Here is a 27,051-nt window from a genome sequence, read left to right as displayed (position 1 = left end):
CAATGAAACGTTTTCTAGAAGCATTAAATTTGATATTTTTATATACACCATCAATAGACTGAAGAGTTAATTAAATCGTGTTTATCAGAGATGTTCCAGAACACTCTCTGCTGAGTACATCTTGTGATTAAAGCTCAAATAAGCCCGCCTCTGGAAGTTTATTTTTTAATACCCCTCTCCCCCTAAACAAGAAAACAAGATAATTTTAGCTTTATACTTATCCATCAACACATTTCCTTTTTTTGTTACTTTTGCGTGAAAGTTTGTAAAGAAACAGCGAAAATCCTTTTTATTTCTTTCATATGTTCCCTAACTGACATTTGATTTGAATTAAGTCCCCCGTCTCTAATAACCTCCCTTCAAAAGGTTTTAAAAAAGAAAATATACCCTCAGGGACTTAAAGAGAGCTTTTATGGTTACCGTAGTTTTAAAAGTAACGAGGTTCATTATTTTCAAAAGTGTGCCGTATGTGAAATCATTACTAATCTCTCTTCACGTTGTAAAATGAAATATGAAAATTCTAGTTCATAATTAAACAAAACCTGAGTTGATCATTCTACACAAAGACTAAGAACACCGGTATTTTATCTTCCTTTCCCTTGCTTTCCTTGAAGAAACGTTACTCAAATTTAAATTTTACTGTAGCTGAATTTGTTTCATAAAAATGCTGTACTCATAATGTTGTAGTCTTCTGTCAAAATGGTTCTTCAAACTGTCACGCCATACTTGTGGAGATGCAGCATTGTGTTACAAGGTCATCGCACGATAAAAGAATTGTTGCGTGACTATTCAAATAATGGCCCAAAAGGAGTCTATTGACACTACAATCTATATATTGATTAAAATGTTCACTGTACATTATAATATATTAGATGTCTAGTCTTCCCCAGCAGGAAGAGCATCTTCTAACTTTCTTATAAACTTGAGTCTTATTTCAGTCGTCTCATCTCCTCGCAACTGATCTTGAACAAACCATACTTCAACTTCCATCTGTACCTAAGGAACATAAAGCCAAGAAATGATTAAAAGTCAACTGACGAGGCTCCACTAGAGGAACCAGTGATTTTACAAGCAAAAGGTAGTTTTTACTCTGGGTGGTGGACAGGGGGGTCTGAACCTCCTGCTTCCTGTACCTCTTACTCCCACTTCCCACCTCTTTCTGTATTAGTTCTTTCCTCTTTGTCCCATTTCTTTTGCAAAATATAACAAAATGCAATTTTTTTTTTCAATTTCTCTCAGTTCCCGCCACCTTCAGGGAATCCCACTTCCCGCCCTCTCTTCTCCCACCTCCAGCCCCTTTTCTCCTGGGCTCCCCCCTCCTGTCACCCTCCACTACTCTGCAGGTGATGTGGGAAATAAGGCATGTACTCCTCCAAGAGAGTGGTGAACAAAGAGTCTAAGGAGTGCAACGCAGCTTTATTACAAAATCTAGAAAACAGCCTGTGTAAGAAAGTGCATGCTAAAAGCTGTTCTTCTATAACTTGAAAAAACACAGAATCGGCAAGAGCTGTTGACATAATGATGACACAAACAAAGGAATTTACATTTTGATAATCAAAATAACACAGAAAATGTGTTCCATTTCTTAAGTGTTAGGTGTGTCTTGTCCGTTTCCTTTTTTGGCAAATTTGTTGAGTGGTTGTTTCCTCCAAACTTCACAGTAAAATTTTTGTGTCATTTTCATTTCATTTGAGCAAATACAACTACAAAATTGTTTTTTGCTTACTGTTCTAATGTGAAATATACACAACACCTTTGCTGAGTGTCTTTTTATCTTGGTTTTCACTTTTAATGCAAGAACAAGATCTCTTATTACACCATAAATTTAGACAGATCAAAGCAAAAATATTAATAAGCAGATCAAAAAACAAAAGAATAAGTTAGTTGTTTTTCTTCAAACTGTTTATGGTAACAATATGCTTTATATGCTTGCTGATTGGTTGCTAAAAAGGCCCATATGTTATGATATACTTTTGCCTACATCGCTAGAGAAAACCAAGCTTAACAGAAGTACATTAAGTTGGTTCTTCCAGGGTAAGTATCTCTATTATCTACACCAACTGAATAATCATACCATTTCTAGAGCTCCTCTCAGGACCCCACAGAGTATGTTTGAAAACAGAAGTCCCTCATGTCCTTCTGGTAACTCAGCAAACTCCGCCATGGGGTTGTTGTCTAATATCAGTGAGAACTCATCGGATGCTGCACTCCAGTTTGTTATAACTGGTGAAAAACCAAGGAACATTTTGAATCCCAGCTGTAAGAGAAAGTGGTAAGTCTTAGAAAAAGTCTGCATTTTTTATGACCCATACTTTTGTAGCCTTTGTGTAGCCGTACCCACCCCTCTCCCCTGATTAAAATATGAGGGAGGGTGGGGTACGGCTAAATGTAGGCTAATACTTTTGAAGCTGTTGTATTTTTGCTCCCTGGAATAGCATGCTAATCATGTTGTCCAAACAGTTTTTCAGTACCCACTTATACCGCTGGTTGAGATTAAAGTGTTTGGACCAAAATACAACACAATGAAAGAGGCTGCCCCTTTTAAAACATAAAAATCCAGGAGATTACCAATTTTCTGACTTGAGATACCTCTTCTTGACACCAAAAATGGTGTAGAAAAAATAGAGCTCTCCCCTTAATTTGGCTAAAATTAGTGTGAAAATACATAAGTTTCAAGCACTTTCTTTCATATCTGGGAGATTTGATTACCCATAGGGAGACAAGGAGATTCAGTCTGTATCCAGGAGACACCTGAATAATCCAGGAGAGTTGGCATAGATGCAATGACCAAAAGTGCAAAGTCCTATTCTAACCATTAGTTCATCATTCAAAGATCCAAAGATCTTTCAAAGTCTAAAGCTCCTGCTTTATCACCAGCATGTACTAAAACCTGAAACGGCGAAATGAAAAGAAACAAACGAACCACCAAAACAAACAAAATCCATTACCATTATTGAGAGCTATCCACAAACAGGCTAACTTGGCTTCTTAGTGGTATTCAAGCAAACTGGAGTGCTTTTGTTGTCTTCATTTCGTTTCATTCTGTTTCATTTCCTTTCGTTTTCTTTTGTTTCAGTGGATTCCCGTTTTTTCGTTTCAGGTTTAAGTACAAGCCTTTTGGCTTTTTCACCATAGTGTTAAGTTACATGTACCTTGGCAATAACATCGGCAGTTTCTCTAAAGTCATGACACCTTCCAACATTAGATCTTGCTAAAAAGTCTTCCACTAATCTCACACCAATGTTGTACCCCCTAGAATCAGAACAGATAAAAAATTACATGGAAAAAATGTCTTTTTCATTGAGGATTGCCCCAAGCTATAATTAACAATAATAATTATTATTCACTGAAGTGGAGGTAAATATCCACCACATTTACCGACTCCTCAATTCTTAAGCCTGGTTTTCATATGTCGGGAAAATCCCAGACGATCGGGGATTTCACTGTTTCCCGACCGTCCCAGACTTTGCCGACTAATGAAAACTCGAAATCGTAAATATCCCCGATCCTCTGGGATGGTCGGGGACAAATCTGGAGAATCGGGAGCGTTTCTATTTTCCCGACGGGTCCCAGATTTCTGCGATGGTCAAGGCGATCGTTCAAGATATATGAAAGATATATTAAAAAAAAAAAAAAAAAAAAGCCCCCCAAAATTAAAAAAAAAAAAAATTATTTACGGAGGGGGAAAAAACCCCCACCTTCCCCCCTCCCCACTTTCCTTTTTAAAAACCCCCGAAGGGTTTCCCTCCCCCCCCCCCCCCCCACTTCCAACAAAAAAAAAAAAACCCCCCCCCCCTCGGGGGGGTGGGAAAAAGAAGGGGGTTTTTCCCCCCCCCCCCCTTTGTGGCGATCGTTCAAGATATATGAAAACTCCAATTCTTAGTGTCGGGGACGTCGGCAATAGTTTTAGCTCGTTACCAATCTTTTAATTGCTTAGCTCCAGTCTCTCACCGCCCCTCACAACTAAAAATGGCATCTGTTATTGCCGATCAAGGCGACTCTGATCCCAGATTTTCCCGATATACGGCAAAATCTGGGATGGTCGGGAAACGGTAAAATCCCCGATCATCTGGGATTTTGCCGACATATGAAAACCAGCCTTTAGTGGTGGGTGTGCACCACTAAGGAATCAAGAGTCCTCATGGGCCCGAAGAGGATAAGTATTAAAAAGCCGCAGGTCATCTCAAAGGAGGGGGTGGGTGCGCGGTGCGCCCCCTGCACCCTTCCTCTAAATCCGCTCCTAAACTTGCTCTTCTCCTATTACAAAACAGCACTCATTGAATTTGTCACCCCCACCCCCCTCCCCGTCACTTCTGATGCAAACTAACCTGGTAACTTTTCAGAGCCTATGTTATATTTCTAGATAGAAAATGGTGTTATGACCAATCAGATAGCGTGTTGTAATTTGTTTATGCTATAAAATGACTTTTTTAGCCATTTTCGATACAAGCCTATAATTTGAAAAGCATATAATTTTACATATTATTTTTGTCTATTTTTAATACCTCAAAGGTTACTTTAATAACCTGGACTTAAGAGAACACCTACATTTTGTCAAGCTGTTTGTTGACTTCTTCATCGCTTTCATAATCTTTTACAAGCTGTGCCACAAGCGCTCCATGTGTCAGAACGAACAATTCTGCACTCTGTACAAATGTGAAAATGGAACGAAGTTGAACCATAAAAATCGATGTTATTTAAGTCTTCAAACTACACTAAACTAGATAAACAACTTACCACTTTCCTGTTGTCGGCTCGAACAGCCGATTGACGGGACATCGTTGCCAATTATTGCTTGAAATTGTCGAGAACAACTGGCGGAAAAACAAATCAACCGCTATAAAACATGGCTGCTATGCCTTGGTAGCCGCGCGTCGTTTGAGCTTGGTAACCAACAGCCATCATGGCGGTAAGTCGTAACTTTTGAGTGAGCTTATTTTCACGACTGTTTTTCAGTTTTTAACTCTTGTGGTGTTGTTTTCTATCGTTAGTCATTACCAACAGTCACAACAGCTTCTCCTGGTAACTCCTCGACGAAGATTGTACAGCAGAAAAGTATGGTCGAGATGTTACAAGATTTACAAAAGAGGATCCAGGTTCGAATCTTTTTTATCATTCTTTTAGATCTTAATAATAAGCTATTTACTAGCGTCACTTCGCGTAGCTTCTTACAATTGAAACACGTAATGTTTTATTGATGGAACAACTACCCATCTTTCAGTTTAACGTAGCAAATGTGCCATTAAGCTTAGGCGTAACCATTTTTCTTGTTCATGTAAAAAGTCATCAGTACAATGCGGGGATCAGTTGGCGTCAACATTTTTCCCCCTTCTCCACCGCTGAACACATATCAGATATCCCTTGGGCATTTGCCACTCTTCCTAGCCCAAGGAGTCCTCTAAACCATTTGAACATTTGGGTCACTTGGTATAGAAAACATGTCAGCCATGGAAGGGGGTATTGGTATACCAGTACATGTGTATTCGCAATATACCCTGACAACATCCCCCAAAATACCCAAAATATTTTCTGAAAAAAGAAGTTAAACTTATATACTTTATACCCTGAAGTAGTTAGGTGATGAAAATCAAATGAATGTGAATTAATAAAATAATTGTTATTAATTAATCTTATTACTATTGGTATATGATGAGTACCTTAAGATTACTATTGTTCTAAAGCGGCTAATAATTTTAGCGATTTTAGCGAGTTGGGTAAAAATCGCTAAATTTAGTACTCGCTAAAATTTATCTTGGTCAAATTTAATACTTGTTCAATTTAAGTGCCCTCTCACCACAAAGGAAAACATCAAAATCTGGGAGACTGAACATTTCTTGCCACGATACCCCTTAACTCAACCTCCTAGACTAAAAGCTAGGGCTTGGCCGATTCATTCACAAAATCCACCAACATAAAGGCAAAAGTAAGCTTGAAAACTATTTTAAGCACCCTTCAGCTTTTTGTATACGGGAGACCAGGAGATTTGGTCTGTATCCGGGAGTCTCCCAGGTAATCAGGAAAAGTTCGTGTAGATATAGATTTGCCTGACTTTGTGTGGATTATCATAAATTATTAATCGATCATCCATAAAAACTTTGATTAGTGTCAATTACTGGTATAATCACAACACAGTGACACCAGTCAGGGCTCGAACCCAGATTGCTCAATCCAGAGTCCAGCTGGCTAACCATTAGGCCACCAGGCCTCCAAGGACTTGTATTTATTCAGTTGATTTTTCTCTTTAGTCTTTTGGGCCAGGTCCTTACACAGCGGATCAAGCTAAAGAAATTGAAAGACTAAAACTTATTTACCACAAATTTAAATCAGACTACGAGAAGGTGAGTAAAATGGTGTTTATGGGGTACCACATACACCTGTTTGAAAAAATGTTGTCAAGAAAAATGCCTGAACCGCAATCAATATGACCCTGTGGTTTTCTGGGAAACCTGAGTGTGAAGTATGGACTTTTTGTATTTACTTGAATAAGCGCTGCGGCGCCTATTAAATTTTTTGCGCTTATTCGAGGGTGGCCCTTATTTAAAATTTGGACGCCACAAAGAATCTAAAGTCTAAGCTTTAATAGTAATTGAAAATAACGTGTTTTGATTGCCAGTATTCGTCTCTTACTGAAGAGAGAAGTGGCGCTAGCTGTCCTGGCAATGTTTGCGGTCTTCACAAAATTTACAGAACTACGTATTGTAAGAATGCTGGATAGAAGAACTAATGGGAGAGCAGTAAAACAACCACTTTGAACTGCAAACCATCGCTTTTGATGAAAAAGAAATGTCCCAAGTTCGTTTAAAAGTTGCTTTGTAAAGCTCTTTTTAGTAAAACGGAATCCCTTGAATGAGCAGCGCATCGGTACTGCAGCACTTATTAACTTTTTTGTCCTAAATGGGGCGCTTATTCGAGGGCGGCGCTTATTCGGAGGTGGCACTTAGAGCAGTTTTCAATTGAGTGTCGTAAAACCAAAACCAAAGTAATTACTCTGGCCAATCACAAAGGACACAGACAATCCAGTGAACCAATCAAAACTCAAAGCAAATACATGTAGCTGGCATGAAGCGTGGGAAAACGTGCGCGAGCAGGTCACCATTGGTTTTGGTTTCAGTTGTGATTGGTTGGGAAAGTGGCGCCATAGTTTTTAAGCCAATCACTAAGCGTGGTAATGCAAAACCAAAGCAAACGCAATTTTCTTTCGACACTCAAGTGAAAACTGCTCTATTCGAGTAAATACGGAAGTTGCATTCTTAGAGACCATGTACATGCATTAAAACATTGAACAAATCAGTATTACCTGTAATCAGTAATAGTTTGGAACTAATATTGTTATTATATACACACACAAATTCAGGTCTCCATATTACCGGTATTCCTAAAGGTTTTACTGTTTGTGGTTTATACTTTTCCCAATAATGATTCTTCAGTCAACTGTATTTACATACATGTATAGTATAAATGACAAAATCTAAATGTAAATCAAGTCAATGTGTATAGAAAATTTTCATGTATCAGGTGCAGATGGACAAGAATTGAAGAATACTGAAATGGGCCTTTACAGTCACTCTCGTTAAAGCGGACCGCTCGGGGCGTCGTTGTGTCCATAGCGAGAGTCAGTACGGTCTCCGTCACCTTTCGCCGGGGACTCCTGCGGTCCCGGGACTGTATATGTTTTTTTTTAGTCTCCTTTACAACACCCGAGAGACACATTTTATTTGCGATGAGGTTACGGTTTTGTCATTTACATGTAGATCCATAGAAGAAATTTCTTTTTTTCGACTTTGGCAAAACTTAATAAAGTAGACTACAAGTAAACTCAGCTGTGACAGACCCTTTAAGTCATGATAGTTTTAATTTACAAAGTGTGAAAAGAAGCAATTATGTCTGTTAGAAGCTGTGCCAGTGTTGTCAAAATATATAGAGCCATTTTCTAAATATTTTTTTATTTGCCTTTTCTTTCCAAGGCACTCCAGGAAGGTAAGATAGCTGTGGTGAGAACGACGACTGTTATGACACCCGTCACACAGGTCTTGGTTCCTGCCCACGTCACTACTCCAGGCACCCTACAGATGGCAAAGATTGCTCCAGCTACCACAGCATTACCAACCCAACAGACCACTGTTCGTCCTGTAAGCACAGTCACTGGTGGGGTCCCTGTTGCTCAGCCATCTTTAACCACAAAGACCATCCTTCCGCAAACCACTTTACAGCAAGTACAGACTCGCAATGTGGTGATAAACCCAGCTGGAAATATACAACAGTTACAGAGGCCTGTAGAAGGGAGTAAGGCAATCAATTATTTCTAACCTAGTAGTAATTAATCCTCTGACATACATGCAAATCCATAACCCCACCGTGGTACAAGGAGGGGTTAGATGGACCCCCCTCCTTAAAGTCGTGCTTACTCCACAAGGTGGCATAATTTTTGTCATGTCATGTGAGCCACCATCTTGGATCTGCCATCTTGGATTTCACTGTTTTCTTAGAAAGTCAGGAAACAATGGAAAATGATACAAAATCAAGCCAAGATGCTTATGGAATGCAAAATTAAACAAATTGTACAATTTGTTCTAAATGACTGGAACAATAAAGAAATATGTCAAAAATGATGATTTTTTGACCAGACCTGCATGTAATTCTGATTTTACCATGGTGTCATCTAACAATTATGGGCACAGTTTACATATCAGAATTTCTGCAAAGGATGAATGAGCAACTACTAAAAGCTTTAAAAAAGCATCATAGAGCCAATCCCCTTTTCAAAATTACAAAAAAGTCTCAGGAGGAATGGCATTCATCCTGCCTTGCATTTATTTAGACAATCCTTGTTTTGCATTTTTTTTTCTTTTATTTTTACTTTTTTGTGGCCCGCATGCTTCATATGTGGGCCATAAAAAGGGAATGACATGCCAAAACGTTTTGTACAAACCTTGCACATGGTTAATAAGAGGTATGTGTAAATCAAATGTTAACTGCAATTATATATTGAAATGCAGCCCAGCTCAGGACTGTGACATCACCCCAAGCAACCCATCTTCAAGTCACCCAGACACCCATACAGACTGTTGCAGCCGGTCAGCAGATAGCAGTGAGAAGTGTTGCACCAGCACGCCCAGCAACTGGAATCAAACCTGTGGTAACTACCACAGACAGACCAATGCAAGGTGTGTTTTACATAATACAGTGTTTTATTAGATATGTAAACTCGATTTTGTATTAAATTTGATGCAATTCTGTGTATTTAACAACTATTCACTGAAGTAGAGGTGGCTAGTGGTGGATATTTATTGAGGTGTGAAGCAGCGAGGTAAATATCAACCACTAGCCACCAACACTAACACAGTAAGATAATATAACCCAAAAAGAATCACTTTAACCTATTTATTTCAGCACTGTCAACGATTACAGTTTTCACACACGAGTTGCTTGGAGGTGAATAGCAAAAGATATCGCATGTTTGGATAGCCAATCAGCGTGTGCCAACAATGCTATCCACTGTTTTAGTATATACTAATTTTATTTATCTTGTAGTAACTCAAGGTGTCACTCAGACTTTAACTGTTCAGAGGCCATTGGTTCCCAACAAATCACCAGTTAACATGCCAATCACGCTGGCTCCATCTGGGACGGTATCTGCCGCCGTGCCAACAGGAGGACATGTTGTTGCCAACATTGCACCTGCACCTGTAGCAGCTGCTGTGTCTAAAGGAATCCACAATTCAACTCAGGCTGCTGGTAAGCATAGGAGAAGTTTTTTCAGTTAAATGAACTGAACTGAACTTCATTTGTTTTTTATGAATATGGTTACAAAGTTGCTTTCCCCAGCTACTAGTAAAGACAACTAATCTAGGCGGGGGTAGTGCAACTGTGAGGACTATACTGCTTCAGCTACAACTGGTTTTTGTTAATTCTGTTGTTTGGAAGTTTAGGATGCTGAGTTTGATTATACAGCTACCGTTACCTGTAAATGTACTCATGGCTTAGCTCCTAATAACTCAGCAGTGTGAAATACTGGATAAGGGAGAAGAACAGCAAGTGGAAAAAAAAGTGAAGGGCTTAGGGAAACAGAGGACCCCTCCTCTTATATTTCACTCACAGTTTTTTGTGCTGCTCCCCAACTAACTGAATGCCTGGAGCAGGCTTCCTCAAACACATATGATCGGCCAGTAATAGTGTGCATATATCATTTATATTGCCACTTCAGAATTAAACAAACCAAAGTAATTAATTAACTTAAAAAGATAAGGCGTTAAAAATTACCCACTTTCTCACCAAGGAGACCTCCAAGAAACCACAAGGCTTATGGGGTAGGCCACCGCACGTTATCCCGCGCAATAAGTTTGCATTTCAGCTTTGAATGGTTCACTGGCCAATTGTCAGACTCCTTTGTGATTGCCAGAAATTTAATCATTTTTAACACTCATTTAAAACTGCTTTACTCTGCCAATCACAAAAGACCAGAGAAGCTACTGAACCAGTGAAAACTCGAAAACCCACGCGGAAAGGAGAACATTGTTTTGTTTTATTCTGGTAGACTAAGAGAATTGGCGCCAAATTTTTAGGACCCTGGAAAAGGGTAGAAATCAACAAAAAACCAAAACTCAAAGCAAGTGAAAACGTAGATATCAGTTAGAATTTACTGGTACACACTGTAACAAAATATAAATAAAATTGTATTTACATAGCAATCTTTGATAATTTCTAGGTTCAGCATTGAGAGGAGACACTAGCAGCCCGTCGTCAAACCAGGTTCTGACAAAAAGACGACTGCAAGACTTACTTCATGAGATTGACCCTCGTGAACAGATGGATGATGATGTTGAGGATGTGAGTTTCAAGATGATCTTCTAGGACCAGGGGTGGTAAAGTGGGATGGTGATAAGAACAAGAGCCAAGGAGATGTACAGAGAGATGTCGTCCTCTTCTCACTTTTTTTCTTACCATGCCTTATAAAATGGTTAATGTAGTGGCACTGCAGTGGGCCAGAAGATTGTGAGATGTTGCTGTACCACTTAAATGTAGTCAAAAGATCCTCATGTGGTGTGGTGTCTTGTTTAGACTGCAGACAGGCTCACACAAAGACACACAAAGATAAAGCCCCTTCCCTCTCAAAAAGAAATTGCTTAAGATAATTTACAGCTATCTATGGAGTAACGTTTGGCCACTTTTCTAAAACGATCAGTTGCCTCCGGTTTGCCCCCCCGCTGCCCCCCGGGGCCCTCCCTGGCATCTCCGGTTTGCCCCCCCCCCCCCCGGTGCCCCCCTCTCCGTGCGTCTGCGGGCTTGTTGCTTTTTGTGCGTTTTTCTCGTCTCCCTCCCGGGCTCGTTTGGCGTTTTCCTTCCGCCTGCCCTCCCGTTGCCCCTCTGCTTTGCCCCCCACCCTTCGGTTGTTGCCCGGGCCGGATTCTCGGTATTCAACTGTTTGTTGTCCTTGTTGTAGATGTTGCTGCAGATTGCAGATGACTTCATTGAGAGTGTGGTAACAGCTTCCTGTCAGATTGCCAAGCATCGAAAATCAAACACACTGGAAGTGCGAGATGTACAGCTGCATCTGGGTTTGTATTTCATTGACATCAATATTTTGTTCATAATTTTGACTGATGCCTGTGGGGTGGGGGAGGACCCCAGGGGGGGGGGTACTCCGGGGATGATGGAAAGATTTTTTTGGAGTTTGAAATTTTCGATTCCAGGATTTTTTTGGGTTGAAAAATTTGGCAAGATTTTTGAGTGACTTCATTTTGATAGGGGATTTCAATTTGGAGTATTAAAAACGGACTAAAGTGCCTTACGCGGCCTTGGCCTATTTATGGAATGATAATCCAGTGAACCAATCAAAACCGAAGCGAATTCTTTGTGTTATGTTATAGCCCACTCCTGGCAAGTTCGGGGTAATTTGACAAGGGCCGATTTTTTGGGGGGTTATTTTTGGTCCAGGGATTTTTTGGGGTAATGTCGGAAGACTTAGGGATTTTTGGGGGTCCTGAGTTTTGCCTCCATTCGATCATCCCCGTCATTTACAAGCCGGAGTACCCCCCGGGGGAGGACTCCCTAATGAAAGGGAATTGGGGTGCTTTCGATTTCATTTAGAGTGTAAATTATGGATTTTGGTCTCATTTATGGTGTGCAGGACAAGATGCCAATATCTTTAGCTGTCAAGGTCTTGTTTAGGGTTGCACATCGTACTGTGTTAGTGTCTTGGACTGATCGGCCATGAAAAAATGATGTCTTTTAGGGCTCAAGAAAGGCTTGAACCACGCCGAGATTGGTCTCATTTAGGGGTTTAATTCACGGGTATCTGTGTAACTTCAAAATCTAAAAATACATTTCAGTGTTAACGGAAACTTTAAGTAATAGTCCAGGTTCGTTATAAATTACCACCTAGTGTACTAAAACTTGCCGACGAATGTCTCTGCCCATGGGTGGAAAGGGTTAAAATGAATTACAACTTGAAAAATTCCGGCGGAAGTGTTCAAGTTCTCGCCAAGTCATTCTCGCACTTTTTTTTAAAAAAAAATACGCCATGAACGATCATGATTTGTTTTTTGTTTTTTTTTAATACTTCGGTTGATATCTTCCTCTTGGTGTTCTAGGATATTTCTCTAAACTAGTAGAGGTAGTTACACCACAGTTTCGATCAAAAACAATCAAAATCCTCGTGATAGAGCGGTTTTCACTTGAGTGTCGAAAGTAAATTGCGTTTGCTTTGGTTTGCATTACTACGCTTAGTGATTGGCTTAAAAATCTCGCGCCACTTTTTCAACCAATCAGGAGTAAAACCAAAACCAATCGTGACTCGCTCGCGCACGTTTTCCGGCGCTTCGTGCCAGCTACATGTATTTGCTTCGAGTTTTGATTGGTTCGCTGGATTGTCTGTGTCCTTTGTGATTGGCCAGAGTAATTACTTTGGTTTTGGTTTTACGACACTCAATTGAAAACTGCTCTACCTTTTCCTTTAATTCAAATTTTCAGACAATCATCCTCATCGCTTTTCCTATGGGAGGCTACCATGGTGATAGTTGCAGAATGTGGACCGCGGCGGCAGTCGCTTAAGTTCTGCGGAACTTGACACGAATCACAATGGCGTGACTTGTGACATATACCATGTACCATGGTGGTAGTTGCAAAAATCAATAATTGTTTGATTTGCATGTTTTTTTACTACGGACACCGTCGACCGCGGTGGTAGTCGCATAAGTTCTTCAGAAAAGTGACCGGGTGTTCTAGAATCATGCCTATAAATTTACATTTTTTTTATGTGTGCACTGTTGTTTACATTTTAGAAAGGTGTTGGAACATGTGGATTCCAGGATTTGGTAGTGATGAACTTCGACCATTTAAGAAACAGGCGACAACAGAGGCTCATAAACAGGTCAGTGCAAGAGCGACTTGGCAAAAGGTGTTTGTTCACTTCTTCAGAAAAGCAACTTCCTCCACAAGACTGTTCTTTATTTGTTTTTTTCTTGCAGAGGTTGGCATTAATAAGGAAATCAATGAAGAAATGAAACAGAAGAATAGTAATTTAGAAGAGATGCTCTAAGCTATTTTACTGATTTTGTAAAGCAACTGTTATTTATGATACCGTGCAGGAAGAGGTGACTTCGTCATGTTCCAGCGGTAGTCACAGAATTTATTGCATTGCCGGGCTTTTTGTAGAAGTATGGATACGGATACCATGGAACCTCTTTTTCAACATTACTTTGCTTATACTTCCTTGCTATTCTACATACACGAAACTCAAGACATCAAGAAGAAAATAGCACCAGATTTCAGGAACGTACAAACTCCAACAAGAAACGCAAACTTGAAAATTCGTATCTTCATTGGTTGATACAGATACGGGTTCAGGGTGTCAAAGAACAATTCAATTCAAAAAGACAGCCACATTTACCATCAAAGACGAATAGTCATTCGAAGTCACCCATACACCCAGAATAAAGGGCTCCAAATAAAATTGACGGAGTGCTCGTTGAGAAGGCAGACGTGCCTGATGTTCGCTAAGCTTTCGCTACAAGAAGAAAAAGATTATTTAATGTTCTTTTTATTTTTGTCAAGTCCTGTTTATTCCCGAACTTTGAAAACGAAACTATACGCATTGAGAATCCTGTCTACAGCCGTTTTCGAGTGTGCGTTTTCACAGTCAGAAAATTTGGCCAAGGAAATGAACAATCCCCCCCCCCCCCCCCGATCCACTTTCGGCTGGCACCTTAGTCACGAGTACTCACGTTAGCGTGGCGTCATAGGTTACGTCATGTTGCCTAGCAACTACTGCTCAGAATACCGCGGACTCATCAATACTCGAACCTTCCCCAAGGACCTTTCAGGCGTTGAAATCCAACATGACGGCCATCGCCTGAGCATTCCCCCCCCCCCCCCCCCCGAACGAAGTGTATTCTAAGAAATTTATGAATAACGTTCTTTACCTAAAGAGAAGCTTTATAACAAACTCGTTTACAGAATAAAAATTTATAGTTAGGGTGGCATTTGAATTTCATCCAGGGTATTATAAATAATCTCTTTTAGATTTATGTTTCCGCCCCGGATTTCTTCCCGCCGACTCCTGCTTGTATTCCGAAGCGTGTGCCTGCTCGCAGGCCAGATTTGTGAGCAACTCACTCTATGACGTAATCATAGAACAGTGACAATTTCGACAATGAGAAATTTTTCCAGCTGTAAAAGATCGTTTAAATCCTCGCGAGTGACATTGGCATTTTTGATACAATATGACAAAAAGAAAATACATCCGGCTACGGCGTGGAAAGATCCCGCTACGTAGAAGGTGAGAGTGTACGATCCAGATAAATCAGCCAGAAAACCTGTGGAGAAGAATTAAAATAGTTGGTAAAGTATTTTGAGGCCAAAACTCGACCCTGTCCCCCATAGGAATTTCAAAGTACAAATCCTTAAAGAAGGTCACTCGTTGGTTTTTAGAGGTCGATTGGAAAACTGAAAATCTTCCGTGGACAGCCTTGATTCAATTATGTCTAGTCAACGACGAGATGCAAAACGCACCACTACGCCAAAAAGTAGAGAAACTGTTTACCCCATCCCACCCGAGGGTTCGTACGGGTCATGGAAAACTTGGAAAGTCATGGAGTTTGAGAATTCCATTTTCCAGGCCTGGAAAGTCATGGAAAATGAAATTCATTGTACAAAATAAATTAGGCAGGTTATCTTTTGAGAAGAAAAGGGTTAAAACATGCCTGAAATCAAGATAATTTTTTAAAATTTCCAAGAAGAAATGGTCAAATTTTAATAGGTCATGAAAACTTTGAAAAGTCATGGAAATGATCACGGAGAGTCATGGAATTTTTAAAAGCTGAAAAGATTACGAACCCTTCCACCCCGGTTAAGACAAAAAGCTACATACCTCCAAAAGGGGGACCCACAGCTAAAGCAATCGCCACACAAAAATGAAAAAACCCAAATCCTTGAGTCCTTTGTTCCGGCGAGAGCGTTGCCATAGCTAAGATGTTCATTGAAGATATTATAGCACCGTCAGCGATACCATAGACAACGAAACAAGCCATCAACTGGTTGTAAGAGAACGAGAGCGTGGTCAGTGCTGTAGTGGCTCCAGCAACGAACACTGCAGCTTGAATGATCCACTTGGGGTGTATTCTCTTCATGTCACAGACGTAGCCCGTCAGGGCCCTGCAAATGACGGACGCGATCCCGTTCCAAAAGTACATCATGGACGCGCGCTTTGCGTCTATGTCCCGTTCTTGACAATATCGAGCCTGTGTGAAAAGAAAGGACATTTGACAAACAAATTGAATCTTAAATTAACATATTTTTGTACTGTTTACAAGAGTGTTGTGCACATTGAAGTGCCTTAGCAAACTGTACAAGTATCCGATACCATTCTACGATCCTTGAGGGAACTCGCTGACACGATTAAGGATATTTCACGTTATTTTAATTCCCAGTTCCCTAAACCTAGAGAAAATCCAAAAAGTTTCAAAAGAAACGATACCCAGGTGCTAAAATATTTTCCCAAGCCAGTCAGTTGGTCAGTTCAATAGTAAGTTCCATAGAAAGTAGGGCTATTTGTCAGTCAATTAGCCGGCCAATCAGCAAGCGAATCAGCCAAGTAGGCAGCCAGCCAGTCGAATAGTCAGTCAGTCAGTCAGTCACACAACCAGTGAGCTAGTCAGTCAGTCAGCCGGTCAGCAAAAGAGTCAGCCAGCCAAACGCCCAGTCAGTCAGCAGTCAATCAATCTGTCGGTCAGCCAGCCATTTAGCAAGTGAGTGAGTCAGTCAGTCAGTTATTATTGGAAAAAAAAAAAAAAAAAAAAAAAAAAAAAAAAAAAAAAAAAAAAAAAAAAAAAAAAAAAGAGGTCAGTCAGTCAGCCGGTCAGCAAGAGAGTCAGCCAGCCAGTTGGCCACTAAGTCAGTCAGTCAGTGATTCAGTCAATCAACCTGTCAGTCAGCCAGCCATTTAGCAAGTGAGTCAGTCAGTAAGTCAGCCAGCCAGCCAGTCAATCAATCAATCAGTCTTTCGGTTATTCAATCAGTTAGTTAGTCGGTCGGTCGATCTGTCAGTCAGTGAAACTGTTTGTCAGTCAGTCGGTCGGTCGGTCAATCAGACAACCAGTGAACCAGCCAGCCAGTCAGTCAATTTGTCATTAAGTCAGTCAGCAGCAAGTGAGTGAGTGAGTCAGGTAGGCAGGCAGGCAGATAGTCAGCAAGGCAACCAGACAGCCAGACAGTCAGAGACAGTCAGTTTATCAATTAGAAGGTCAAAAGATCAGTAAAGTCAGTCAGTCAGTCAGTCAGTCATCAGTCAGTCAGTCAGTCAGTCAGTAAACTAATTTAGTCACTTGGTGTGGAAGTCGTTATACTCACCATGTGAATTAGAGGAACAGTAATGCCACAGAAACAAGTTGTACTTGCAATCAGGTAGATAACAAATTCCTTATTTCGCAAGAATGAGAAATCTAAAGTCGAACACAAGTAAGATGATCTGCCTGGGCCCTTTACCGCTTGATTATTGTCCTTGTTAACTCGTCTCTTACATTTGAGTCAAACGAACATGACAATATGCAAGTCAATAACAACATCCCCGCCATGGCGACAAAAGTAATTCTCCATGTGGTGACATCCAGTAGGGCCTGAATAATGGGGCTCATAACAATCAATCCTCCTCCGGGTCCCATAAGAACGAGTCCCGCTGCCAAAGAGCGCCTCTTGATGAAGTACCTGGGCATGATAGTCAGAACAACAAAGAATATACAGCAACAACCAAAACCAAATGCAAGGCCAAACGTGAAGTACATCAGCGTCAAACTGGGTGCTTGTGACGTCACGAGAAGAGCCACGGTCGCGATAAGTCCACCGCTAATAGCAACTGTACGATGGCTGAATCGATCACAAAGAACTCCCACGACTGGTCCGAACAGGCTGCCGCATGCATAGGCCAAAGAACCCACCCAAGCTGTTAGGAGAGAAGAGAGCGCAGATAACAGTTATAAGCCTTGTGACCCACAACTGCAGAGGCAAGTGTGAAGAGTAGGGGTGAGGGAGGGGAGGCTATTAAGGCACAGGTAGCCCAAGGTCGATGCATGAGTATCTGTTGTAAGTTATTACGCAACACTCGAAATACAAGGGTTTGTATAAAGAGAATGGTTGCAATAAAAAAAATTGAAAATATCAACGAGTTTGGAATAAAAAGTATCTTTTCTCGCTTCAGTCGTTTATCTTAATGTTTCCGGTGAGGTTTCTGGGTCGATTTGCTGCCGATTGAGGCAGTTTTTAGCTCCGCTCCTTTGCTCTCTCTATATCCTTTTGCGTAATACCGAGAGCAAAGCAGAGGAACTAAAAACTGTCTAAATTGCAGAAAACCGTAAAGATAAACGACTAAAGCGAGGTAATATGCTTTTTATTCCAAACTCGTTGATGGTGATGATATAAAAATCGCGGGTGCTGATTTGATACGCTTGTCTGATAGCGATTCGCTTTAGGCCGTCCATTTTCCGAAATTGGCCAACGTTCCCGCCAACATTTTTCCCGGAATTCAATAACAATACATTGTCAAACAGACAAAGTAAGGGATATTGAGGCGGTCAATAAGAAGTCGTATTTTAATACCTGTCTTGGCTTTTCCTTCTTTAAACTCGTCCAGCAGTACAGGAAAGAGAAGGCCATACGAATACGAGCAGCCGATAGCTATCAAAATGGACAAAAACCCACAGAAGCACACCACGTATGAGTACGGGCTATCGGGCTGCGTACAGCTCTTCCCGGGTCGTGAAATCGACATAAACCGACGGCCCTGACGGCATCGTTTCTGTTGTTCTTTGGTGTCTTCCTCTGGCGATGAAAGGCCATCTTCTTGTTGACACTCCATACTAGAACAAAAAAACAAGATGATTCGTATAATTAACGCCAAACAATTGCCTTCAATGAAAATGTCTCTCACAGAGCGATCTTTATAGAAATCCTAAATAGTTGCAGAAGCTGTCAGCAATTGTTCAAATGTTGGAGTCTGCCTGTAGACCTTACTTTCTGTATTGTCAGTTTCTGTGTTAATGACATAAAACCCGAAGAACTATACATGCACTATAGCTACGTTGTCGAAATGCTAATTTTACCCATTAACGTTTGTCTCAGGACGGTCGTTTAGTAGTCAAAATTATCGCCCATGACGGCCACAACAAAGCCAGTCTTTATAAGTACTGTGCCTGTTCCAGGCGTTCGGTTAGTTGGAAAGCAGCGCAAGAACGGCGAGCAAATGGGGAGGGGACTCCTCCTCCCCGCCTCCCTCCCCTTACTTTTTTTCCTCGCCGTTTTTCGCGCTTCCCACTCCGACGCCTGGACGGCTATAAGTACTGTCTTTCTCGCCCCATGAAAAGGAATCCAAGAGAGTCTTGGATGTCCAACATGTTCTCACTGTTGGCTTTATTGGCAGTAAATTTGACGCATTTATCTAAATCTTTGAAAAACATGCAGAGATCATTCTAGCCTGCGTTGCAGACGAACAAAACCCCTGACTATACCGGGGTTTTGTTCGTCTGCAACGCATGCTAAAATCATTTGCGATCTAATTTAATATTCGAGTTCCGATTTAATAGACTTACTAAGCGGACTCAAATTAGTCCAGACTGTAGTTTGAAGACTTTTTTCTTTCAAAGACCTGGAGCCCTAAAAAATTTTTTTTTTAAAAATTTTTTTGAAATAAAAAATTTTTTTTTTTTTTTAAAAAAAAAAAAAAAGATTTTTTATTTATAAAAAAAAAAAAAAAAAAAAACCGCCCACAGGAAACAAAAAAAAAAAAAAAAATTTTATGTGTCCCGGTGCGAGACCTGTCATTTTTGTAGTTTCTAAGGAGTATTATGCATTTATTTAACATTAGGTATTACTATATTCAGCTTGTTGCAATGGAGAGATTAAGCATGGCGTTCTACGGCTAACAAGCTTTCCTTTCATTTTGTTACGATTTTATCTAATTCTAATAAAAATAGGGGAAAAATCCGACATTCACGACAAACAAATGAATTGCAGAAGTTGATTTTTTGTCGCTCGTGGGAAAAAACATCATAGCAGTTACTTCTAGCAGATTAAAAGAGTAATTTGTTAGGAAAGTCGTTGTTTTCTTGTGCTATCAATGTAGGTAAGTTTTGGCCCCGGTTGTTCAACGGGTGGATAAGGCTATCTACTGGATAAATCACTATCCACTGGATAAGTGTTAAAAAACATTTTTTAAAAAAATAAAAAAAAAACAATATCCATGGAGTAATCTCTATGTACGCTATGCACTAGATAGTTATTTATCGGGTGGATAGATATAGCGGTATCCATAATTCGAGGAGTTTTACTTCTTAACGTAATCTGCGATCGGGCAGGTTTAATTTTTTTCTTTTCTTTTCCTTTTTGTTTTCTTTTGTTTCTTTTTAAGAAGCCGGAGAGAGGAAAAAAAGAATGTTTTCCGATCCCTCGTAATTTAACATTTATTTTATTTTTTTCCCTTATATTATGTCTTGTCTGTAACAGTGCTCACATCGTGGGTGGCTCCTCCTAAAGTGTATTGCAATTGGTATAGGATTTAATGGAGCCAAAAACCAATTGTGGAATTGCACGCATTTAAGGCATCCTACTGATGAACGGTTACGGCAATTTAAATAGATATTTACAGGAGCGACATTATCTTCTAGGTCTCTCCTCTTAGAATTTCAGGCGAAGAAGATTTAACGGAGGGCGTAATGATCGAAGGTTAATCTCAACAACTGACCTACTCTGAGGGTCTGACAGTTGTTTTTTCTTTCTGTCACATAAACAAATTTTTGATATTGATTTGGCGATCATAATCTGGTTTTTACTATGCGACTTTTTCTAAATGAACCCACCCAAAGAGTATTTGGAACAGAGCTAAGAGTCGGCGTGCGTTTCTCAAAAAATCCAGAAGACATGATTTAGGGCCTGCAAAGATGTATTGTTTGCACAATATTTACCATAAAGCTTTAGGTTGGCCTTAACAGCAACAAAATGAAATCTTTTTTCTTTTACGGAACAAGAATGGCTCGTTTTCGACAGAAAACGACATGTTCACCACCAAGTAGTGTGTATAAAATATTTAGCTTCCACCAATTGACGTAAATAAAAGTTTTAAAAATAGCTTTCTGAAGCCCGAAAAAGTTTTCGAGAGGTATGAGAAACTCAAGCGAGAGCTTATAATATTATGTCGCATGAGAGTACGAATACGATATCACCAGACAAGACCATCTGTAAACAAGTATCGCATGACGGCGCTGTATCACGTACGGCTTACACGATCGCTTTGAAAGGCTTTTGAAGGTCGTTTTGCACGGTAGAGAATTTGAACTGCGGACAAACTTGACTCCTCTGTGCCCTGTGGGACAGGGGGCAGCGATGGGCTCTTGCTCGGACCCTCCATGTGTCTCCTTGCCGCATTTCAGTTGGTGACACATTATTTCTCCATTGAATGATCGTGTGTCTCGGAAAACACTTTTAGGACGCAATTTGGAGCCGAGATTCGAGGGGCAAAGACCTTTACCTGATTGAGATCTTCCTTTATTAGCCTTAACTGAACTCCTAGGGGAAGTTCACGAGTTGTTTCGAACAATGTGCCGTTCGAAGTGATGAGACATAAGTAGCAACACCACAGCTTTAAGGGAAACAGTGACTTTAATTTCTGTACTGGATCGTGATTGTCTTCGTACGCAATTCACAATATAATGTAGTCAAACTATAAATAAGAACAAAAATATATCTTAATTCGTGCCGAATAGCTCTCGAAAATCCTAACCTCGACAGTATAACGTTATTGTAATAATGTAATACACTACTTACAATTCTATTTGCCACTCCCGTTAATGTTCCTTGAAAAATGTCCTTGAACTTTTACTCTTGTACTTCGGATCTACCGGTTAACTCAATGTTCGTCCGCTTTTCGCCGCTAAAGGGCGTATTTAAATGTTCTCTTTGTCTCTAGGGACTCGGCCCATTACACTCTCTTGTAAATTATAATAATCCCACATACGTGCAAAACACGAGTATTACATAGTTACATGGTAGGATTGAAGATCATCAAAGTAGCGAAATCCGACATGTCTGATTCGACCGTTTCAATAATAAATATGTGAGAGGCCGCGTCTGAGAAATTTCAAGTTAAAAGCCTTAAAGGTTTCGTGACAAATGCTTTCATAACGAAGGAAATTAAATCTCAGAAAACCTGCAGGATTGTTAATAGGCTTGATTTCCGCCGCTTTCTCGTGTCCGGCAGGAGCTCTTGGGTTCCTGCGTCCGGTCCTCTCATCACAGGGGGCCCAGACAAACTGTTTGTGTATGGCCTGTGCACATTTACATTTTTATAGAGAATGTATGGAATTTACCGAATGGTTTGTAGAATTGCGTAAAATGGTGCAAAACATTAACAAATTTGTGCTGAATAAATGTTAAGTTTCCTACCTTTTGTGTAGTGTCGTTCTTTTGGCTCGAATGGCGATTTGAGTCGATTGAAGGGTATTTGCTTTCGCTTTTACTATACATCTAATTATATGGAAAGGGTGGAAACTCCAACAGCTCCAAAGTAGAACACTTCCAGCGCCGAGCCGATTTTCACCGATAATCCCATCGCACCTTCAACTACGCACCAGAAAAGAGGAAGGCTTGACGAATCTTCTCGTATCATTTGATCGAAAATTTATCCAAACGGTCCGGACAGCCCTCAAACGAAAACGGGTATCCAAAATTTTTAAGCCGTCCGATGCGTAGCACCAATTTGTGGTGCCGAGGGAAACCTTCCCCAGCCTCTTTTGATTGGATACAATTGAACAATGGTCGTTCAAGATTTTGTTTCGTGGATAGGGAGGCAAGGCAAAACCAATACTCAATAGTATAGGGAGTGATATCAATTGTGCGACACAACCTAAGGACCCTCGCGCAAAATATGGCAATATTGACGGCGATGCCGAAAGCGATGCATTATCATTTAAATATGCGTCGTTGTAACTTGTCAGTGCGGCAAGTTTTGTTCATACTGCTAAAAACGAGTAATACTATCTGTCGTCGGTTCATTTTTAACTAGCTAGCTTCAAAAAAAGTCAGCGTTCATTTTTCAACGAAAAAAATTTTACGCCTAAAAAATATCAGACTTATCTCTCACTAGTTACGAGATTCAAACATCATTGAAACTCTCGTGCAAAACCGTGTTGTGATTGCTTCTTATGTCAAGGTCTGGCTGATTGGGAAAACCCCGCGAAGTTCCATCACGACTTTCGTAGCGCAGAAAATGCAGGCGATCGCGAGTTTGCGGAAAGTGGGATTTTTCGGGACATACGAATATGGCAAGGTATTCGTGTTTGTTCCTTTATTTTTCTTTCTGTTTTTGATGTTTTAAACATTATGGCTGCAATCACCGAAATAGTCCTCATTTTATAGTTCGAAACCTATAACTTCTGAACAATCTGATCCTACACATAGCCGAAGCTGGGCACAATATTCTCGTAACTGGAGAGGGAGGAACAGGGAAATCTTTTGTGGCGAGGCTATCAACAGTTGACTGCTAAAGCAAGGGAAAAAGGTTTTCATTGTTTGTGGGAGCGGTGCTTCGGAAGAGTGTATTTGGAAGTAAATAAACAGACGTCAACGGTGCACCCTTTTACTTCGACGCATAGAAGTTACAACGACGCATATTAATGATAATGCATCGCATTCGGCATCGCCTCTCTTGCGCGGGGTCCTTGGTTGTGTCGCACATTGACATCCTCCCATACTATTGAGTTTGGTTGCCTTGCCTCCCTTCCACCTCTTGCGACCATTGTTCAATTGTTCCATCACAGAGGCTGGGGAATGCGTTTCCTTCGGCACCACATTGGTGCTACGCATTCGGACGGCTTAAAAATTTTGGATACCCGTTTCGTTTGGGGCTTGTTCCGGACCGTTTGGATATTTTCGATCATCGGGATTCGTCAGCCTTCCTCTTTTCTGGTGCGTAGTTGAAGCTGTGCGATGGGATTATCAGGTCGAAAATCGGCTCGGCGCTGGAAGTGTTCACTTTGGAGCTGTTGGAGTTTCCACCCTTTCCATATATTAGATGTATAGTAAACAGCAAAAGCAAAATACCCTTCAATCGACTCAAATTCGCATTCGAGCCAAAGAACGACACTGCACGTGGAACTTAACATATCCACAAACTTGTTCTTTTGCACCATATACGCATCTACGAACCATTCGGTAAATTCCATACATTCTTTAAAAATGTAAATGTGCACAGGCCATACACAAACAGTTTGTCTGGGCTCCCTGTGCTCTCATTCCCCGAACAGCGGCTGTTAATTGAGCCTAGATTTTTAAAACGTCCCGGAGCCATACCTACTCCCCACCGAAACCTTCCTCCTCCTCCCGACACACACACACATTAAATGCCGCATCAACTGTTACGCCCACCGTTCCTCAATATCCTGGACCCGCTCCTGATTTTAAAACGGTTTTAAGTGAACCCGGTAGCTTACAACTAGTGCCCGAAATTGTCTCGTTTCTACTAAGTTTAAATGAATTGCTATGTTTATATGGCAAGTTAACCGCAAACAGATTATTCTTCACATTAACTCTGGCATTTACATGTGGTTGTTCGTATTTGCTCCACGATTGGCCTAAAAAACATGATACCTCACTGAGATACTGCGAGCAGGCTCCCGACAGAACAAGCCTAGCGCGGCCTGCGTAGTTTTCCTAATACGGTCTAGGGCGTTTTTTGAACGTAGTGTTGGTAGTTTCAGCATGCTCGTTTGTCTTTAGACATAAGGACACAATGGTTCGATTTCAAGCCGCTGTTGAGAAAATAAGCCTGCGCTTTGTCTCCCCAACTCGAGGAGAAGCGGAGACCGCACTCAAGAAAGCGACGCAACTGGAGTCTATTAGCCTAAGGCACACATGACCTATAAAAAATGCGGTTTGTTTTCGCGGATTTCACCTCAAGATTATGAAAAAGTATTTGATTCTCTCTCTCATGCTTACAGCACGATCCAGTACCGATGTTTTTATGAACTGACAATTCTCTAAATCTTAATGTGCCTAAGCTGCCTAAGAGGATTTAATGTATATAGCGTGCCAGATAGCCTGCAAGCTATGTTTTGTGCGATGAGGTCTTCAATTATACAAACACACTTTACTGTTAAACAGCATACCTGTTAAACTCTAACCTGCCGGCTTTCTTCTCGATGTCCTTTTTAATTTCTCTATTTATGCGCTGTCGAAGTCTCCGTTGTTATCGTTGTATTTTGGTAAGAATTCGAGGGAAAAAAAATAGCGCTATTCCACACCTTCAAATCACTGAAGAAATCAAACACTGCAGAACTAGCGAAAGTTACATAATTTTTAGGCTTTCTATTTTAATTATTTATGGTAATACTTTAAAATATACCAAATAATCAAATATTTTCAAGAGCATTTTATATTCCAAAAACAGACCAAAGCCTTGTTTAAGTAAAAACGCGCAATCTTATCTCTGATACTTCGTTGACACTGGCTAAAAAATTATTTCGGATGTTTCGACTGCTACTGTAGCTTTCTTCAGCAAATATGTAAATTTAAAAATGGCGTCGCTGGTGTTATAAGAATAAAGAATAAAAAAATACATAAAAGGTGATAATGAATGCTCTTAGCAAAAAAGTGGGGTTGGTTTTTTTGCTTGGCGCATTCATTATCACCTTTTCTGTTTTTTGTTTTAATTCTTTACTCTCATAACACCAGGGGCGCCGTTTTAAAATTTACATTTTTGCTGAAATATAGTAGCCGTCCGAAATAATTTTTTAACCTCTGTCAACTTTTTAAAGAATTTTTTTAACTCAGTTTTAACCATGCCCGGCTTCAAACCAGATATTTTTAAACCAAATATATATTTAGTCTTTTTAAATCTAAATTTGTTTGCAACGCAACCTTGAGCAATGTGCGAATGTTTTTAAAGCAACGCTTTACGCCCAAATCTCAGAGTACGCCCCGTTAACTGTCCGGCTGCCAGCCTCAGCACGAGAAATAAAACAAGCAACGATCCCTTACTCGTATTCTCGTTAAATCAGGGTTATTGTGTATTATTACAAGGAAACGTTTAGAAAGGACGAAGACAATTATGATTAGATGATATTGTTCATTGGAGATGCTTCGCACCTGCAATCCACCAGCTATACCAAGGTCATTATTATTCCGACTCAATATTAAATGCAATATCACAATGTAAATGTGACAATCAGTATTAAAATCTTCCTTTTTCAAGTCAGAGATTGTGTTGACAGGAAAGCTAGGCTATGAACAGGCCCTCTTGTAACTGAGGAATAAAACGAAAAGAAAGGAGCATATGTTTCTCTCGGCTCGTTTAGCTTGCCTGTGACCGCATTACAGCTAGTTTTGCCTCGATGTTCCGTCGCAGTGTAAAGTGGTAAACTTTAAAAACGCAACTAATTCTCCTCTCTGTTCGCTCTAAACTGTTGATAAACTATATGCAACGCCTGTTGTTTTCTGTGTGTAGCACTAGATCTTGAGTCGCCTGCTGGATGTGGCAGAGGACGGAGTATGCGCACACGCGGTTCGTATTTTTCTCCCATCTTCTTGCACGCTCCTACTCTGATCGTCAAAACTGTGTTGCCAGCAAGTGAGGGTCTGAATGGGGGTACCTCGATAACACTAAACACTTAATTTTGTGGCTCTGTAACATGAAACAGTAAAATTTTAGGCATTTTAACACTAACAGTAAAAAATTGACTGTAACAGTGAATTTTCTCCAAAAAGAAACATAAACGGCTCCAAAAGGCCAATATTAATTTGTTTAGTATTTGAAGAAGTTTTGAGCAATTTTCCGACAATTTCCGATCAGTATGGAAGATTTCCGAAGACTACCGACTATTCCCGAAGACGGCCGAAGATTTCCAAAGACTATCGAAGATGTCCGAAGACTACCAAAGATTTCTGATCAGAAATCCGAAAGTTCTCTTTAAGTTCATGAGTGATTATATCCGATTTTTGAAGAGCAGATAAGGATTTATAATGCTAAATTTTTTTATAAAAAAATCTCCAAACACTTAATTACAGTATTTTTGCCGAAAACAGTAAACGTTAAAAAATTAGCCAATGTAACAGCAAACACTAAAAATTATGGGCAAATAACACTTAACACTAAACCCCATTCAGACGCAAGTTCCATATAAAGTGACATTATCCCGTTCCATAGCCAAAATCGCTTCTAGTTTTTTTTTTTTTTTTTAAATTTTCCCTATTTTTCAAAAAAAAAAAAAAAAATATTAATTTTTACAAAAAACAGCCGAACCAGTACGGACTGTAATTCATCTTAAGCCATCTAGTTAAACCCCCCACCAAGAAACGTATCGCCGATGAGATCGGGAGCCGCCCAAATCCTCTTCCTGGTTTTGCCGACCCATTCAGTAGGCATATGGTGAAGAAGGGGGCTATCACTGAATTTTCCAACACATTTTTTATAATTTTTGTTGAGAGAATATGGGATCAGATCAAACACACTTTCTCATCTTTATTCCTACGACGTAACGTCATTACTTTGTGCTTTGTGCGTTTGCATTTCTATTA

The 27,051-nt window shown here is 40.3% G+C and overlaps 2 protein-coding genes and 1 pseudogene across 3 annotated transcripts; 1 reads left to right on the top strand and 2 right to left on the bottom strand.

Annotated features, from left to right (window-relative positions):
- Window positions 1-66: 66 nt before the first annotated feature.
- On the bottom strand, window positions 67-4,864 carry LOC144656194 (trafficking protein particle complex subunit 3-like). Its single transcript, XM_078516437.1, has 5 exons — window positions 4,738-4,864; window positions 4,549-4,646; window positions 3,153-3,252; window positions 2,075-2,257; window positions 67-996 (listed from the first exon to the last, which is right to left on the bottom strand). The coding sequence occupies exons 1-5, from the start codon at window positions 4,777-4,779 to the stop codon at window positions 877-879; spliced, it is 543 nt and encodes a 180-aa protein (XP_078372563.1). The 5' UTR covers window positions 4,780-4,864; the 3' UTR covers window positions 67-876.
- Window positions 4,865-4,892: 28 nt separating this feature from the next.
- Window positions 4,893-14,041, top strand: LOC144655950 (uncharacterized). The gene is made up of 10 exons (XM_078516141.1): window positions 4,893-4,909; window positions 4,992-5,096; window positions 6,246-6,338; window positions 7,965-8,283; window positions 8,997-9,164; window positions 9,532-9,735; window positions 10,706-10,827; window positions 11,441-11,555; window positions 13,281-13,369; window positions 13,467-14,041. The coding sequence occupies exons 1-10, from the start codon at window positions 4,904-4,906 to the stop codon at window positions 13,500-13,502; spliced, it is 1,257 nt and encodes a 418-aa protein (XP_078372267.1). The 5' UTR covers window positions 4,893-4,903; the 3' UTR covers window positions 13,503-14,041.
- Window positions 14,042-14,321: 280 nt separating this feature from the next.
- On the bottom strand, window positions 14,322-20,890 carry LOC144657892 (monocarboxylate transporter 13-like; annotated as a pseudogene). The gene is made up of 5 exons (XR_013571627.1): window positions 20,830-20,890; window positions 18,088-18,347; window positions 16,846-17,434; window positions 15,368-15,737; window positions 14,322-14,813 (listed from the first exon to the last, which is right to left on the bottom strand). The product of XR_013571627.1 is annotated as a monocarboxylate transporter 13-like (transcript).
- Between the last annotated feature and the right edge of the window lie 6,161 nt (window positions 20,891-27,051).

This window comes from Oculina patagonica, chromosome 6, assembly GCF_052425735.1.
Source record: "Oculina patagonica isolate OP01 chromosome 6, crgOcupat, whole genome shotgun sequence".
In the NCBI taxonomy this organism is placed as follows: Eukaryota; Metazoa; Cnidaria; class Anthozoa; order Scleractinia; family Oculinidae; genus Oculina; species Oculina patagonica.
This window is presented reverse-complemented; position numbering and strand designations above follow the sequence as displayed.

Bases quoted from the DNA above. Each gene is read 5' to 3' on its own strand.
- LOC144656194 (XM_078516437.1), bottom strand. From the start codon at position 4,779: ATGTCCCGTCAATCGGCTGTTCGAGCCGACAACAGGAAAGTG. The intron at 3,253-4,548 runs GTAGGTGTTCTC...TTCTGATTCTAG, and splicing joins AACAAACAGCTTGACAAAAT to GGGGTACAACATTGGTGTGA. The intron at 2,258-3,152 runs GTACATGTAACT...TTTCTCTTACAG, and splicing joins CTGCCGATGTTATTGCCAAG to CTGGGATTCAAAATGTTCCT.
- LOC144655950 (XM_078516141.1), top strand. The intron at 9,165-9,531 runs GTGTGTTTTACA...TTTATCTTGTAG, and splicing joins CACAGACAGACCAATGCAAG to TAACTCAAGGTGTCACTCAG. The intron at 10,828-11,440 runs GTGAGTTTCAAG...TCCTTGTTGTAG, and splicing joins TGGATGATGATGTTGAGGAT to ATGTTGCTGCAGATTGCAGA.